Raw genomic sequence first — 17984 nt, forward strand, 5'->3', positions numbered from 1 at the left:
CTGCTCACGAAGCTAACGGCCGCCCAGCTGCTCCCTCGCTAATAATAACTGAACGCTCCACTGACCCTGCTTTTGTGCTACAGTAGGCTGCTCACACACACACACACACACACACACACACACACACACACACACACACACACACACACACACACACACACACACACACACACACACACACACACACACACACACACACACACACACACACACACACACACACACACACACAGGGAAACTGTCCATTCAGCACCATGGACAGCCACCCTTGCGCATTAGAACGCCATGGGAGGAGGATGTACATGCAATACAGTGGTGCCTGAACCTCGGTTTTACTTAATAGTCCGACAAATGATTTTTTTCCGGTAAAAAAATAAAGTACCGTATTTTAAGTACTATAAGGCGCACTTAAAATCCTGTAATTTTCTCAAAACTCGACAGTGCGCCTTATAACCCGGTGCGCCTACTGTACGGAATAGTTTTGGTTGTGCTTACCGACCTCAAAGCTATTTTATTTGGTACATGGTGAAATGATAAGTGTGACCAGTAGATGGCAGTCACACATAAGAGATACCGTATTTCCTTGAATTGGCGCAGGGAATATAGTATTCGCACGTCTAGAATTACTGCCGGGTCAAACTCGTTTCTCAAAATAATTAACGCATGCTTGGCCTTATCGCCGGTTCATTATTGACGCCGGATCAAATTCGTTTCACAAAATATTAATTTTATTATCGCATGTCTATAATTTTCGCCGGGTCAAACTCGTTTCGCAAAATATTTAGCATATGGCTAGAACTTCCACCGGGTCAAATTCGTTACGTCACGAGTGACGCTTTACCTGTCCTCATTTTCAAAATGGAGGAAGCTGCTTTCAGTAGTTTACAATCGCACAAAGGAAAAAAGATAAAGAGCTATTCAGTAGGATTTAAGGTCCAAGCTATTGAATACCGGTACAGTATGCTAAAAAGAACAGTAAGCAGCTATGTTTTATTAACATACCGTAGCTGCGTGTGTCAAATACTGTATGAGTCATGAAATAGTTCCGCCTCCTGGTGGTAGAGGGCGCTAGTGATCCTTCTTGCGACTTCCGGTACCGCAGAAGAAGTGAACACACGCAGCAAGACATTTTTTTTTTCCTCTGCCTGAACTTTTAACATGGAGGATTACATACCGGTATCTAAAATAAAACAGTTTTCTAAACTGGACTTTCAACGGAAGCAGGAGGTAATAATTAAAGGAATATCTCCATCGAGACAGAGAGACTTTTAAAACGGAAGAAAGAAAATAAGGAAGACTTCTATAAACAAGTTATCGATGCTTTTGGTCAGAAGGAGCTGCAAATGGACTCCATTTATAAGTACAGGTAAGACCATAATAACGTTTTTTTTATTAAATGTGCTTTTCATGATGGTATGCTTACATCACACTCAAAGCGCACGCCTAAATTTACCGCATTCCTTTTGGTAAACGCCGGAGTGAGAAGAGGTTTTAAAATAAATACCGCATGCACGGCCATCCCGCCGGTTTCCGGTAAACGCCGGAGTGACAGGAGGTTTTAAATTAATTAGCGCCCCTGCGGCTATTCAAGGAAATACGGTACGTGCAGACTGCAATATGATGGCAGTCACACATAAGGGATACGTGTAGACTGCAATATGACCAGTGTTGGGTTGGTTACTGAAAACCAGTAACTAGTTACAGTTACTAGTTACTTTATTTCAAAAGTAACTCAGTTACTTACACCAAAAAGTAATGCATTACTGTAAAAAGTAACTATTTAGTTACTTTTTTTTCCTTGTTTTTTTTTAAAAAGCTCCCATTAATGCCCTTTTAGCCTTCATTTCAGTACTGTTATTGCACTGGAGAATAATACAATGTGTTGATCAACTTGACATGCATTTGCATCACTGAACTCTGCTAAGCAATGTGGTCTACATACAACACACAAAGACAAATATATGTTTCAAAGGGCCAATTTATTTCAGGCCAGAACATATTGACAAAACTATTTGAAATAGCTGCAACATAACATACATAAGTAACAAACAGCATAATAACAACACAGCTGTAAACCTGGCTTCACCTAAGGTAGGCACACGTGACATACACATAGCCTAACCAGGCAGATTTGAATTGTTGTTTTGGGCAGTAGACGGGATCTTTGATCAAAGACACAACTTACATTTAACTAAAATGTTATTTTCTTTGTGCTCGACAAAAAAAAGAAGTGAGAATACCTCCATGTTAAGACACTCGACTGCGGCTCCGTTGTTAGTAAACACAGACACGCCCCCCCCTCCCCACACCCAGACACACACAGAGCGCGCCTCCGGCTTGTGACACAAGAACATTCAGAAGGACGACACTGCAGCGCTCCAATAAAACACACTCAGATCTTCTGTTTCTAGCCGATACTACATGAAAAATAACGTCAAATAACGCAGTAACGCATCATGTAGTAACGGCAACTGAGTTACTGAATATAAAAAATAACGCGTTAGATTACTAGTTACCGCCGAAACTAACGGCGTTACAGTAACGTGTTAGTCCCAACACTGAATATGACTCAAGTAAACAACACCAAAATGTTATAAGTTTCATTTAACATATAAAACAATACACACGGCGCTCAAAAATCTATCAAAATGTTTTAGTACGACGTGCTTCAACATAGGAGTATTATTATGGTGGGTGTATAAGATAAGATATTATCTGGCGTTTTGTTTCGCAATATTATGCAAAAGCAACTTTTCTTACCTTCTGGTACCTGCGGATCGGTTTTTGGGATCTGCATAAGTCCTGAAAATTTGCGCGAGTCCGCCTTTGTAGTCCGTAACGACCCTGTAGTCGATAAGCTTCTTCTTTTTCTCTATCTTCTTGTTATGGGACATTCATCCTCCGATGTTGCCATTTCTAATATAAAGTAGTATAAAGTTCTTACTTATATCTGTCAGTAAACTCGCCATGAAAGCGCTAAAACATACCGGTGTAGTGAGTTTTTATTATTCACCCAAGGAACTTCAGTTATTAGAGAGTTCCGGTGGGACGGTTTTTCACGGGACACATTTCCGGCCTTGTTGTTGTTGCACTACTGAGCCACGGATGAGGAGATGCTGCTCCGTTATTGATTAAAGTAAAGTGTGGATGTCATTAAAACAGTTAGCTCCATCTTTTGACACTTCTTCCACTCCCGTCTTTGCACGCTACACCGCTACAACAAAGACGACGGGGAGAAGACGCTGTCCAAGGTGAGCCGGAGTAATTAAGACCGCCCACAAAACGGCGCATCCGGAAGCGAGTCAGAAAGCAACTTGAAGAGGATGTGTAAAACATAATTTATGCAACATTTTAACCAAAGAACCACCATTACATGTTATGTAGACCACACGGAAGTCTTTTACATTAGAAAAAAAATCCTAATATGACTCCGTTATTGCGCCTTATAAGCCGGTTCGCCTTTTGTATGAAAACAGACCTGAATAGACCCGCTCATCTGCAGTGCGCCTTTTAATACGGTCCAAAAAATACGTAAATAGTCTGATCAAATGGTCCAACAAATTATTTTTTCCAGTAAAAAAAAATCAAGTAAATCTAATTAATTTGCACTTTTTTCATACACAACATATTTTATAGAGCAGTATTTTTCAACCACTGTGCTGGGGCACACTAGTGTGCCGTGAGATATTGTGTGGTGTGCCGTGCAAAATGATGCGATTACACCTAATTGTTCTGAAAAATATTTTTTTGTACATTTATAATTATAATCCGCAAATAACGTGCCGTTGTTGAGTGTCTGTGCTGTTGAGAGATTGGCAGGGTAAACATGAAATACTCCTCCACATCAGGAGGTGGCAGCAGGTAGCTAATTGCTTTGCAGGCCTACTTTGAATTTGCATTAATTCTGAAGAGAGCGACTTTATATTGTCAATATAAGCAATTGAGTTTCAATTTTTCAACATTTTCTACTGGTAGTGTGCATCGGGATTTAGTCAATGAAAAACGTGCCTTGGTTAAAAAAAAAAAAAAGTTGAAAAACACTGTTAAAGAGAATAGTTGCACATGCAGATAACAGTACAGCATATAAATGATTAATTAAAATGGATAAATGAGTCTTTTTGGCGTGGACAGCAATAAGAGCAAGGTGTTTCTCACCTTCTTTATTAAAGTGCTGGCACTCTCAACTTTATTTGGCCCCAAGTGGCTTATTTTGCCGTCCTACTTGATAAAAACAAAAAGCACAGACATGTTTTAATGCCTCGTCACGTCACCAGAAAGCAGACATACAAGGGGGTTGGTTGTTCATCGTTCTGTGTGCATTCGATGAACAAATAAACCATACACACATAGTAAACATGCTTAAAGGGCAACGTTTCAAACAAAAAGTGGTGCGTATGAAAACCCGAGGTACCACTCACTCATTGGGGCCACATATTACAAACACCTGTGTATTCTAATGAGATCCAATACCGGAAGAGTGTTTTTTTTTTGCATTATAGCATATTTTAAATGGCACAAATGACACATATAGACTTAGACTCGCACAAGAGAAATTGTTCCACACAGTAGCTCAGTTACAAAAGATGGAAAGGATAAGGATGGAAAGGATAATAATGCACACCAGGGCACAAAAAGAGGGCAAAAACAAAAAGGTATAAAGTAGACTAAAAATGTACCATAGTAGCAAAATAAATATAACATATATGTCATATTTACATAATATGCAGTATATAATATACACAATATATATATCAAATCCCAATTACCATGTACAATATTACAGTATATGTAAAAGCTGCAGCAAAAAAAAAAGGGCAGCATAAAAAAAAAAAGAGTACATCCAGCAGAAAATATACATTATAAACAAAGAGAGGTAGCTAACATAGAAGCGGTCTGGTAATAAAAATCTTAATAATATATACACTACCGTTCAAAAGTTTGGGGTAACAAACAACTTTGTGGAATAGCCTTCATTTCTAAGAACAAGAATAGACTGTCGAGTTTCAGATGAAAGTTCTCTTTTTCTGGCCATTTTGAGCGTTTAATTGACCCCACAAATGTGATGCTCCAGAAACTCAACCTGCTCAAAGGAAGGTCAGTTTTGTAGCTTCCGTAACGAGCTAAACTGTTTTCAGATGTGTGAACATGATTGCACAAGGGTTTTCTAATCATCAATTAGCCTTCTGAGCCAATGAGCAAACACATTGTACCATTAGAACACTGGAGTGATAGTTTCTGGAAATGGGCCTCTATACACCTATGTAGATATTGCACCAAAAAGCAGACATTTGCAGCTAGAATAGTCATTTACCACATTAGCAATGTATAGAGTGTATTTCTTTAAAGTGAAGACTAGTTTAAAGTTATCTTCATTGAAAAGTACAGTGCTTTTCCTTCAAAAATAAGGACATTTCAATGTGACCCCAAACTTTTGAACGGTAGTGTACATTTTTTTGGTTATTTATTTACCAAATTTGCAAAATCTTCCACCAAAAATATCTTTCTTAGTGGAATATTTGATGTGAAGTAATGGGAACCTTGGATAGGTCAATAATTCACAATAACATTGATTTTGATTCAATATTATGTTTTGAGCAATGACAGTTTGAAAGAAAGAAAAACTTATTAAAAATTAGTCAACATTGCAACTTTTTCTAAATTACATTTAACCTTTAAGCTTTTTTATCCCACTTTTGTTATGTTTTTGTTTATTTTAATAGTATTTTTAGAATGTGCCGTGGGCCTTTAAAACATTAGCTGTGGGCCGCAAATGGCCTCCGGGGCACACTTTTGACACCCCTGCTATAGATAATAAAAAATTAAATGTGATAAATCTATGGATAAAAAGCAGAGCCTGGCGACGCATGCGCGTTTATCATAACTCTCTCTCTCTCTCTCTCTGTCTCTGCCCCTCCCTCACCAATGCTGCTGCGCGCCACAATTTGTTTTGTTTTTAACCCCTTCTTAACCCTGAACGTACATTGAAAATACACGCAACCCTAACTCAAAATGCCGGACATTTGAGGCATTTAAGAAACTCCGCCCTGACAGCTCCGCAAAAGAGGACATGTCCGGTGAAAAGAGGACGTATGGTCAGTCTATCCTAGCCCGTTAGCTGCTAGCATGCCGTGTGTTGTGCCTCGGTGTGCATTGTTTACACAACGTGCGTCACGCTACTAATGCCTGGCTGGCGATGGACTGACACGCCCTTCACCATCGACCGGTAGCTCGCGGTCGACGTAATGAGCACCCCTGCTGTATTCAGTACGCCTCCCTGCCGATGTTTGCATCCCTTGTCCACTTGCCATATTTCCACACCAGGACGGAGTCACTATTGGTCTGGAGGTGCTCCTCCCCAAAGAGGCGAAGCTCCACCCAGAGAAGAGCCCTCCCCTCCACTACGACGTCTTCCTCTACAAGGTGGCAAACAACGGCGACTCGGCCGCTCCCAACTCTCACTCCCCCGCCTCCCATCACGCCGCAAAATCCCCCAAGAGAGCCAAGGTGCAAAAAAAGCCACCCGGCCTGCAGGATCCTTACCAGGGTAGCCGGGAGCCGCTCAGCGGGAGACATTCCTCCCCGTTCCTGCAGCCCTCGTCCGGACTCAATCGTCACTCAGCACCAGGGGGCTACTCCGCTCCCACGCGCCATCACACACCCAAAGGTCGGCCTTCCAGTTCTTACTGTTCTGGAATGAAAAGGGAGGACGGACATATTCGTTCATCTCCATCGTCTCCTCATCTCACTCATCCTCCATCGTCACCTTCCTCCAGAGTCAAGTGCAGCCCGGTCAGCACTCGATCCCTCCCACCACTCTCGTGACTTCAACACCTTCAAAAAACACTAACGCATCCCCCATTTCCCACTCTCTAACATCCCCTTCGCTATAGTGGCTCGTAGAGTTCAAGAAAACTGAAAAATGGAGGAAATAACATCGATGGACTTAATGGTCACATGATCACAAAATTGATGTGAACAAGGTGCCAATTTCTGTAAGCACTGAGGAGTTTTTAGCTCTTATTTTACAAAAAAAAAAAAAAGCCTGCGTTTTTTTGTAGTTTTTACACATTTTTTAGCATGTATGATTATTTCATGTTTTGATACATTTGACATGTTTTTCCCCAATAAATGGATGATATCTACAACATAATGTGGAAGAACACACTGCATTTATTGTTTTGTAGAAATAAAATTAAACAAAAACAGGAAAAAAATTCTACTATGATTGAAAAAAAGCGTACATTTTTAATATTTGAAGAAAAATAATGGTTATTTCACGTTATGAATAATAAATGGATGATACTACAACATAGTGTTAAAGGAAACACTGCATTTTTTTTTATTAAGTATTTTTTTACTGGAACATTGTGGAAATAAAATTAAACATTAAAAACAGGACAATATATGTCACACAAGATGCCAATTTTTCCATTTTTATTGAAAATAGCGTACATTTTTAGTATTTGAAGAAAAATACATTTTGGCCCATATGGTTTTTTTCATGTTTTGAATAATAAATGGATGATACTACAACATAATGTGGAAGAAAAAACTGCATTTATTGTTTTATGTTAAGTATTTTTACTGGCACATTGTAGAAATAAACTTAAACATAAAAAACAGGACAATGTGTCACACAAGGTAGCAATTTTTCGACTTTTATTGAAAAAAGCGTACAGTTTTAATATTTGAAGAAAAATAATGGTTATTTCATGTTATGAATAATAAATGGTCGAAAGGGATGATACTACAACATAGTGTTAAAGGAAACACTGCATTTATTGTTTTTTTAATTAAGTATTTTTTTACTGGAACATTGTGAAAATAAAATTAAACATTAAAAAAGAGGACAATATGTGTCACACAAGGTGGCAATTTTTCCATTTTTATTGAAAATAGCATACATTTTTAGTATTTGAAGAAAAATAAATTTTTGCCCATATGGTTATTTCATGTTTTGAATAATAAATGGCTGATACTACAACATAATGTGGAAGAAAACACTGCATTTATTGTTTTATATTAAGTATTTTTTTTACTGGAACATAAACTTAAAAAAAACATTTTTGACCAAAGAGGCAAAATATTTAAAAAATGTATCTGAAATGTTGATACCGAATACAAACACAAAGTTTGCAATTATAGGCAGATTCAGGGCAAAATGCATACAAATTAGTTGGTCATCAAGGTGGCAATTTTTCAACTTTTATTGAAAAAAGCGTACATTTTTATTATTTGAAGAAAAATAAATGTTAGCCCATATGGTTATTTCATGTTTTGAATAATAAATGGATGATACTACAACATAATGTTGAAGAAAACACTGCATTTATTGTTTTATGGTAAGTATTTTTACTGGCACATTGTAGAAATAAACTTAAACATAAAAAACAGGACAATATATGTCAGAGAAGGTGGCAATTTTTCAACTTTAATTGAAAATAGCGTACATTTTTAGTATTTGAAGAAAAATAATGGTTATTTCATGTTATGAATAATAAATGGTTGAAAGGGATGATACTACAACATAGTGTTAAAGGAAACACTGCATTTATTGTTTTTTTATTAAGTATTTTTTTACTGGAACATTGTGAAAATAAAGTTAAACATTAAAAAAGAGGACAATATGTGTCACACAAGGTGGCAATTTTTCCATTTTTATTGAAAATAGCATACATTTTTAGTATTTGAAGAAAAATAAATTTTTGCCCATATGGTTATTTCATGTTTTGAATAATAAATGGATGATACTACAACATAATGTGGAAGAAAACACTGCATTTATTGTTGTATATTAAGTTTTTTTTTTACTGGAACATAAACTTAAAAAAACATTTTTGACCAAAGAGGCAAAATATTAAAAAAATGTATCTGAAATGTTGATACCGAATAAAAACACAAAGTTTGCAATTATAGGCAGATTCAGGGCAAAATGCATACAAATTAGTTGGTCATCAAGGTGGCAATTTTTTAACTTTTATTGAAAAAAGCGTACATTTTTATTATTTGAAGAAAAATAAATGTTAGCCCATATGGTTATTAAATGTTTTGAATAATAAATGGATGATACTACAACATAATGTTGAAGAAAACACTGCATTTATTGTTTTATGGTAAGTATTTTTACTGGCACATTGTAGAAATAAACTTAAACATAAAAAATAGGACAATATATGTCAGAGAAGGTGGCAATTTTTCAACTTTAATTGAAAACAGCGTACATTTTTAGTATTTGAAGAAAAATAATGGTTATTTCATGTTATAAATAATAAATGGTTGAAAGGGATGATACTACAACATAGTGTTAAAGGAAACACTGCATTAATTGTTTTTTTATTAAGTATTTTTTTTACTGGAACATAGTGGAAATAGAATTAAACATAAAAAACAGGACAATATGTGTCACACAAGGTGGCAATTTTTCTACTTTTATTTAAAAAAAAGCTTACATTTTTAGTATTTGAAGAAAAATAAATGTTAGCCCATATGGTTATTTCATGTTTTGAATAATAAATGGATGATACTACAACATAAGGTTGAAGGAAACACTGCATTTATTGTTTTATGTTAAGTATTTTTTTACTGGAACATTGTAGGAATAAAATTAAACTTAAAAAAACATTTTTGACCAAAGAGGCAAAATGTAAAAAAAATTAATCTGAAATGTTGATACCGAATAAAAACACAAAGTTTGCTATTATAGGCAGATTCAGGGCAAAATGCATACAAATTAGTTGGTCATCAAGGTGGCAATGTTTCAACTTTTATTGAAAATAGCATACATTTATAGCATTTGAAGAAAAAACTATTTTTTGCCCATTTGGTTATTTCATGTTTTAAAACATTTGACATGTTTTTCCCCGATAAATGGATGATACTACAACATAATGTGGAATAAAACACTGCATTTATTGTTTTATGTTAAGTATTTTTACAGGCACATTGTGGAAATAAAATTAAACATAAAAAACAGGACAATGTGTCACAGAAGGTGGCAATTTTTCTACTTTTATTGAAAAAAGCGTAAATTTTTGGTATTTGAAGAAAAATAAATGTTAGCTCATATGGTTATTTCATGTTTTGAATAATAAATGGATGATACTACAACATAATGTGGAAGAAAACACTGCATTTATTGTTTTATGTTAACTATTTTTACTGGCACATTGTAGGAATAATATTAAACATAAAAAACAGGACAATATGTGTCACAGAAGGTGGCATTTTTTCTACTTTTATTGAAAAAAGCGTACATTTTTAGTATTTGAAGAAAAATAAATGTTAGCCCATGTGGTTATTTCATGTTTTGAATAATAAATGGATGATACTACAACATAATGTGGAAGAAAACACTGCATTTATTGTTTTATGTTAACTATTTTTACTGGAACATTGTAGGAATAAAATTTAACTTAAAAAAACATTTTGACTAAAGAGGCAAAATGTAAAAAAAATTAATCTGAAATGTTGATACCGAATAAAAACACAAAGTTTGCAATTATAGGCAGATTCAGGGCCAAATGCATACAAATTAGTTGGTCATCAAGGTGGCAATTTTTGAACTTTTATTGACAATAGCGTACATTTATAGTATTTGAAGAAAAAAAAATGTTTTGCCCATTTGGTTATTTCATGTTTTAAAACATTTGACATGTTTTTCCCCGATAAATGAATGATACTACAACATAATGTGGAAGAAAACACTGCATTTATTGTTTTATGTTAAGTATTTTTACTGGCACATTGTGGAAATAAAATTAAACATAAAAAAACAGGACAATGTGTCACAGAAGGTGGCAATTTTTCTACTTTTATTGAAAATAGCGTACATTTTTAGTATTTCAAGAAAAAAACGTTTTTGCCCATATGGTTATTTCATGTTTTGAATAATAAATGGATGATACTGCAACATAATGTAGAAGAAAACACTGCATTTATTGTTTTATGTTAACTATTTATTTACTGGAACATTGTAGGAATAAAATTAAATTTAAAAAAACATTTTGACCAAAGAGGCAAAATGTAAAAACGAATAAAAACACAAAGTTTGCAATTATAGGCAGATTCAGGGCCAAATGCATACAAATTAGTTGGTCATCTAGGTGGCAATTTTTGAACTTTTATTGACAATAGCGTACATTTATAGTATTTGAAGAAAAAAAAATGTTTTGCCCACATGGTTATTTCATGTTTTAAAACATTTGACATGTTTTCCCCCAATAAATGGATGATACTACAACATAATGTGGAAGAAAACACTGCATTTATTGTTTTATGTTAAGTATTTTTACTGGCACATTGTGGAAATAAAATTAAACATAAAAAACAGGACAATGTGTCACAGAAGGTGGCAATTTTTCTACTTTTATTGAAAAAAGCATAAATTTTTAGTATTTGAAGAAAAAAATGTTTTTGCCCATATGGTTATTTCATGTTTTGAAAAATAAATTCTTGAAATGGATGATATTCCAACATAATGTTGAATGAAACACTGCATTTATTGTTTTATGTTAAGTATTTTTACTGGCACATTGTAGAAATAAAATTAAACATAAAAAACAGGACAATATGTGTCACAGAAGGTGGCAATTTTTCTACTTTTATTGAAAATAGCGTACATTTTTAGTATTTGAAGTGAAATTAATGTTTGCCCATATGATTATTTCATGTTTTGATACATTTGACATGTTTTTCCCCAATGAATGGATGATATCTACAACATAATGTGGAAGAAAACACTGCATTTATTGTTTTATGTTAAGTATTTTTACTGGCACATTGTGGAAATAAAATTAAACATAAAAAACAGGACAATGTGTCACACAAGGTGGCATTTTTTCTACTTTTATTGAAAAAGGCGTACATTTTTGGTATTTGAAGAAAAATAAATGTTAGCTCATATGGTTATTTCATGTTTTGAATAATAAATAGATGATACTACAACATAATGTGGAAGAAAACACTGCATTTATTGTTTTATGTTAACTATTTATTTACTGGAACATTGTAGGAATAAAATTAAACTTAAAAAAACATTTTGACTAAAGAGGCAAAATGTAAAAACGAATAAAAACACAAAGTTTGAAATTATAGGCAGATACAGGGCCAAATGCATACAAATTAGTTGGTCATCAAGGTGGCAATTTTTTTTTAACTTTTATTGACAATAGCGTACATTTATAGTATTTGAAGAAAAAAAAATGTTTTGCCCATATGGTTATTTCATGTTTTAAAACATTTGACATGTTTTCCCCCAATAAATGAATGATACTACAACATAATGTGGAAGAAAACACTGCATTTATTGTTTTATGTTAAGTATTTTTACTGGCACATTGTGGAAATAAAATTAAACATAAAAAACAGGACAATATGTGTCACAGAAGGTGGCAATTTTTCTACTTTTATTGAAAAAAGCATACATTTTTAGTATTTGAAGAAAAAAATGTTTTTGCCCATATGGTTATTTCATGTTTTGAATAATAAATGGATGATACTGCAACATAATGTAGAAGAAAACACTGCATTTATTGTTTTATGTTAACTATTTATTTACTGGAACATTGTAGGAATAAAATTAAATTTAAAAAAACATTTTGACCAAAGAGGCAAAATGTAAAAACGAATAAAAACACAAAGTTTGCAATTATAGGCAGATTCAGGGCCAAATGCATACAAATTAGTTGGTCATCTAGGTGGCAATTTTTGAACTTTTATTGACAATAGCGTACATTTATAGTATTTGAAGAAAAAAAAATGTTTTGCCCACATGGTTATTTCATGTTTTAAAACATTTGACATGTTTTCCCCCAATAAATGGATGATACTACAACATAATGTGGAAGAAAACACTGCATTTATTGTTTTATGTTAAGTATTTTTACTGGCACATTGTGGAAATAAAATTAAACATAAAAAACAGGACAATGTGTCACAGAAGGTGGCAATTTTTCTACTTTTATTGAAAAAAGCATACATTTTTAGTATTTGAAGAAAAAAATGTTTTTGCCCATATGGTTATTTCATGTTTTGAAAAATAAATTCTTGAAATGGATGATATTCCAACATAATGTTGAATGAAACACTGCATTTATTGTTTTATGTTAAGTATTTTTACTGGCACATTGTAGAAATAAAATTAAACATAAAAAACAGGACAATATGTGTCACAGAAGGTGGCAATTTTTCTACTTTTATTGAAAATAGCGTACATTTTTAGTATTTGAAGTGAAATTAATGTTTGCCCATATGATTATTTCATGTTTTGATACATTTGACATGTTTTTCCCCAATGAATGGATGATATCTACAACATAATGTGGAAGAAAACACTGCATTTATTGTTTTATGTTAAGTATTTTTACTGGCACATTGTGGAAATAAAATTAAACATAAAAAACAGGACAATGTGTCACACAAGGTGGCATTTTTTCTACTTTTATTGAAAAAGGCGTACATTTTTGGTATTTGAAGAAAAATAAATGTTAGCTCATATGGTTATTTCATGTTTTGAATAATAAATAGATGATACTACAACATAATGTGGAAGAAAACACTGCATTTATTGTTTTATGTTAACTATTTATTTACTGGAACATTGTAGGAATAAAATTAAACTTAAAAAAACATTTTGACTAAAGAGGCAAAATGTAAAAACGAATAAAAACACAAAGTTTGAAATTATAGGCAGATACAGGGCCAAATGCATACAAATTAGTTGGTCATCAAGGTGGCAATTTTTTTTTAACTTTTATTGACAATAGCGTACATTTATAGTATTTGAAGAAAAAAAAATGTTTTGCCCATATGGTTATTTCATGTTTTAAAACATTTGACATGTTTTCCCCCAATAAATGAATGATACTACAACATAATGTGGAAGAAAACACTGCATTTATTGTTTTATGTTAAGTATTTTTACTGGCACATTGTGGAAATAAAATTAAACATAAAAAACAGGACAATATGTGTCACAGAAGGTGGCAATTTTTCTACTTTTATTGAAAAAAGCATACATTTTTAGTATTTGAAGAAAAAAATGTTTTTGCCCATATGGTTATTTCATGTTTTGAAAAATAAATTCTTGAAATTGATGATATTCCAACATAATGTTGAATGAAACACTGCATTTATTGTTTTATGTTAAGTATTTTTACTGGCACATTGTAGAAATAAAATTAAACATAAAAAACAGGACAATATGTGTCACAGAAGGTGGCAATTTTTCTACTTTTATTGAAAATAGCGTACATTTTTAGTATTTGAAGAAAAATACATTTTTGCCCATATGGTTATTTCGTGTTTTGACACATTTGACATGTTTTTCCCCAGTAAGTGGATGATATCTACAACATAATGTTGAATGAAACACTGCATTTATTTATTTTATTTAAGTATTTTTACTGGCAAAATTGTGAAATATAATTTATCATAAAAAAACAAACAATTTAATCAAAGAGGCTCATCTCAAGAAAAAAAAAAGCTGAAATGTTGATATAATAATAACTAATAATGCTTTGCAATTATAGATGGATTCAGACTGAAAGGTGTACATTTTTCAGCTTTTATTAAAAATACTGATATATTAGTACATGTTTTCCCCCGATAAATGGATGATAGTACAACATAATATTGAAAAAACCCCACTGCATTTGTTGTTTAATAACAAGTGTTCTACGTTTTTACTGGCACATTGTAGAAATACAATTAAACATTTACAATAAGAGGCACAATGTAAAGAGAACAAGTGGAAATGTTGAAAGTAATATCTCAAAATAAACAGAGATATTTGCAAAAGGCAAACAATATAAGTTTAAATGATGCATCACACAAGGTTTTTCAGCTTTTATTCAAAATATTTTTATTTAATTTTTAAGCATACGTAATTATTCCCTGTTTTGAAACATTTGACATTGTTATACAATAACAGCGAAGAAACCTTGATATTTTTATATGTTTTGGATTTGGTTGAAAAGAAGAAAAAAAGAAGATGCTTTTTGCACTATTTTTAGCCCTATTGGACAAGCGGTAAAAAATGGATGGATGGATGTTTACACTTTTGCTGTTATTTTTTTTTGTTCAATCTTCCTTTGGGCACCCGTGTTTTTATGTGAAGATGGCGAGCTCTGCTGCCACCTTGAGGACGGTAAGTGAATTGCTATATGAGAAGCGTATGGCGTTTAGACTTAGACATTTTTTTTTTGCGTTGCATAATTAATTAGGATGAAATTAATACGACGCAATAATCAGAAAATATGTTTTTTATATTAACGTCCTTTGCAGTGGACAACACTATCCAGTGAAATTATCATTCCATCCATTTCTAAACAATCATATTAACGTTTGATGTGAAAAAATGTTTTTTTCAAGTTGAATTTTTGTTGTTGTTGTTGTTTTAAGGAATTATAACGGCCATATTTGTTCAGTCCTAACATATTATGAATGATAGAGTTCTGCAAAAGTTCCTTAAGGCAGTGTTTTTCAACCTTTTTTTGAGCCAAGGCACATTTTTTGCGTTGAAAAAAATGCGGCGGCACACCACCGGCAGAAATCATTAAAAAACTAAACTCAGTTGACAGTAAAAAGTCACAATTGTTGGATATGAATTTAAACCAAAACCAAGCATGCATCACTATAGCTCTTGTCTCAAAGTAGGTGTACTGTCACATCACGCCCTGACTTATTTTGTTTTCCTGTGTGTAGTGTTTTACTTCTTGTCTTGCGCTCCTATTTTGGTGGCTTTTTCTCTTTTTTGGGTATTTTCCTGTAGCAGTTTCATGTCTTTGAGCGATATTTACTTTGTTTTAGCAATCAAGAATATTTCAGTTGTTTTTATCCTTCTTTGTGGGGACATTGTTGATTGTCATGTCATGTTCGGATGTACACTGTCTTTGCTCCACAGTAAGTCTTTGCTGTCGTCCAGCATTCTGTTTTTGTTGACTTTGTAGCCAGTTCAGTTTTAGTTTCGTTCTGCATAGCCTTCCCTAAGCTTCAATGCCTTTTCTTAGGGGCACCGTTTGTTTATTTTTGGTTCAAGCATTAGATACCTTTTTACCTGCACACTGCCTTCCGCTGTTTTTAACATCGAAAAAAAATGTTTAGCTGCCTACTGCCACCTACTGATATGGAAGAGTATTACACGATTAGTCTGCCGAGCTCTAGACAGCACCGACACTCAACAACAACACATCATTTGCAGACTATAATTACTGGTTTGCAAGAAATATTTTTAACCCAGATAGGTGAAATGAGATAATCTCCCACGGCACACCGGACTGTATCTCACGGCACACTAGTGTGCCGCGGCACAGTGGTTGAAAAACACTGCCTTAAGGGGTGGAGCGAAGGTGACGTTCTCCTTGCTGCCACTTCAAATAGGTCGCCAACCGTAGAAGTGGACTTTGTGTCTCTCAAAGTGAGACTCCACTCTTGCTAGGTCTTGGCCCTCAAGGGCCCTCACATGTCAGTTTGCATTGTTTTTAATGCTCGACTAGGGACGCGGAAATGTGGCTTGAAAAATGACTTTTAATGCTAACTACACACTACCTACACATACCTGGCACCATCTTAGAAGTCCTCTGTAAGAATGCTAACATTACCGTGCTAATGTTTTATTTATTTTCGCAAATTGTATTAATTTAAACCTAAAAATCATGGCTTTTGATACTTGGCGCAATTTTAGAAGTGTGCTAACTTCTCCTATTTAAGCATGCTAACGCTTTATGCTAGCATTTAATTTATTTATTTATTCCTATTCACCTAAAAATCATGAATTTCTATACTTGGCGCCATCTTAGCATGCTAAGGTTATAATGTTAATGTTTTATGCTCATTTTTTTATCTAATTGTATTTGTTTAAACCTAAAAATCATGGATTTTAATATTATTAGGCACTATCTTAGGAGTGTGCTTACTTGTCTTCTGTAAGAATGCTAACATTAACATGCTAATGTTTTATGCCAGCATTTTCGCAAATTGTATTCATTTAAACCTAAAAATCATTGCTTTTGATACGTGGCGCCATGTGAACGCTTTATGTTCGCATTTAAAATTGTTTATTCTTATAGACCTAAAAATCATGAATCTTGATACTTAGCGCCATCTTAGAAGTATGCTAACTTATTTTATCTTAGCAATCTAAAGTTATAATGTTATTTGTTAGAAGGGTATTGTTTTATGCTCACTTTTTTATCTAATTTTATTTGTTTAAACCTAAAAATCATGGCTTTTAATATTAGGCACTATCTTAGAAGTGTGCTAACTTGTCCTCTGTAAGAATGCTAACATTAACATGCTAATGTTTTATGCCAGGATTTTCGCAAATTGTATTCATTTAAACCTAAAAATCATGGCTTTTGATACTTGGCGCAATGTGAACGCTTTATGTAAGCATTTAAAAATGTTTATTCCTATAGACCTAAAAATCATGAATTTTGATACTTTGCGCCATCTTAGAAGTATGCTAACGTCTTTTATCTTAGCATGCTAAAGTTATGTTAATGTCAGAAGAGTATTGTTTTATGCTCACTTTTTTATGTGTGCTACTTCTCCTATGCTAGCATGCTAATGCTTTATGCAAGCATTTAATTTTTTTTATTCCTATAGACCTAAATATCATGAATTTTGATACTTTGCGCCATCTTAGAAGTATGCTAACGTCTTTTATCTTAGCATGCTAAAGTTATGTTAATGTTACAAGAGTATTGTTTTATGCTCACTTTTTTATGTGTGCTACTTCTCCTATGCTAGCATGCTAATGCTTTATGCTAGCATTTAATTTTTTTTTATTCCTATAGACCTAAATATCATGAATTTCTATACTTGGCGCCATCTTAGCATGCTAAGGTTATAATGTTAATGTTTTATGCTCACTTTTTTATCTACTTGTATTTATTTAAACCTAGAAATCATGGATTTTAATATTATTAGACACCATCTTAGAAGCGTGCTAACTTGTCTTCTGTAAGAATGCTAACATTAACATG

At 33.4% G+C, this 17984-nt stretch overlaps 2 protein-coding genes across 10 annotated transcripts in view; one reads left to right on the forward strand and one right to left on the reverse strand.

Moving 5' to 3' along the window:
- LOC133635969 (chondroitin sulfate proteoglycan 5-like) overlaps positions 1–7201 on the forward strand; it is a 57711-nt gene extending 50510 nt beyond the window's left edge. For 2 of the 4 annotated variants that reach the window (XM_062029498.1, XM_062029500.1), the window contains exon 7: positions 6322–7201. In XM_062029498.1, coding sequence (XP_061885482.1) covers positions 6322–6822 — 501 coding nt within the window. In that variant the 3' untranslated portion in view covers positions 6823–7201. The remainder of the gene's footprint in view (positions 1–6321) is intronic. The other 2 variants (XM_062029501.1, XM_062029499.1) reach the window with 2 other exon arrangements.
- The window catches only part of LOC133635972 (MAP7 domain-containing protein 1-like), a 106806-nt gene that overhangs the window by 75375 nt on the left and 13447 nt on the right, over positions 1–17984 (reverse strand). The window contains exons 2-3 of one of the 6 annotated variants that reach the window (XM_062029507.1): positions 6541–6688; positions 4156–4218 (exon numbers count right to left, since the gene is read on the reverse strand). The exons of 2 other annotated variants lie outside the window; for them this stretch is intronic. In XM_062029507.1, the coding sequence (XP_061885491.1) occupies positions 4156–4218; positions 6541–6573 (96 nt within the window). In that variant the 5' untranslated portion in view covers positions 6574–6688. Of the gene's footprint in view, positions 1–4155; positions 4219–6540; positions 6702–17984 lie in introns of those variants that run through there. 3 more of the 6 variants (XM_062029509.1, XM_062029510.1, XM_062029512.1) reach the window with 3 other exon arrangements.

Source organism: Entelurus aequoreus, linkage group LG20 (genome assembly GCF_033978785.1).
Source record: "Entelurus aequoreus isolate RoL-2023_Sb linkage group LG20, RoL_Eaeq_v1.1, whole genome shotgun sequence".
Taxonomy (NCBI): Eukaryota; Metazoa; Chordata; class Actinopteri; order Syngnathiformes; family Syngnathidae; genus Entelurus; species Entelurus aequoreus.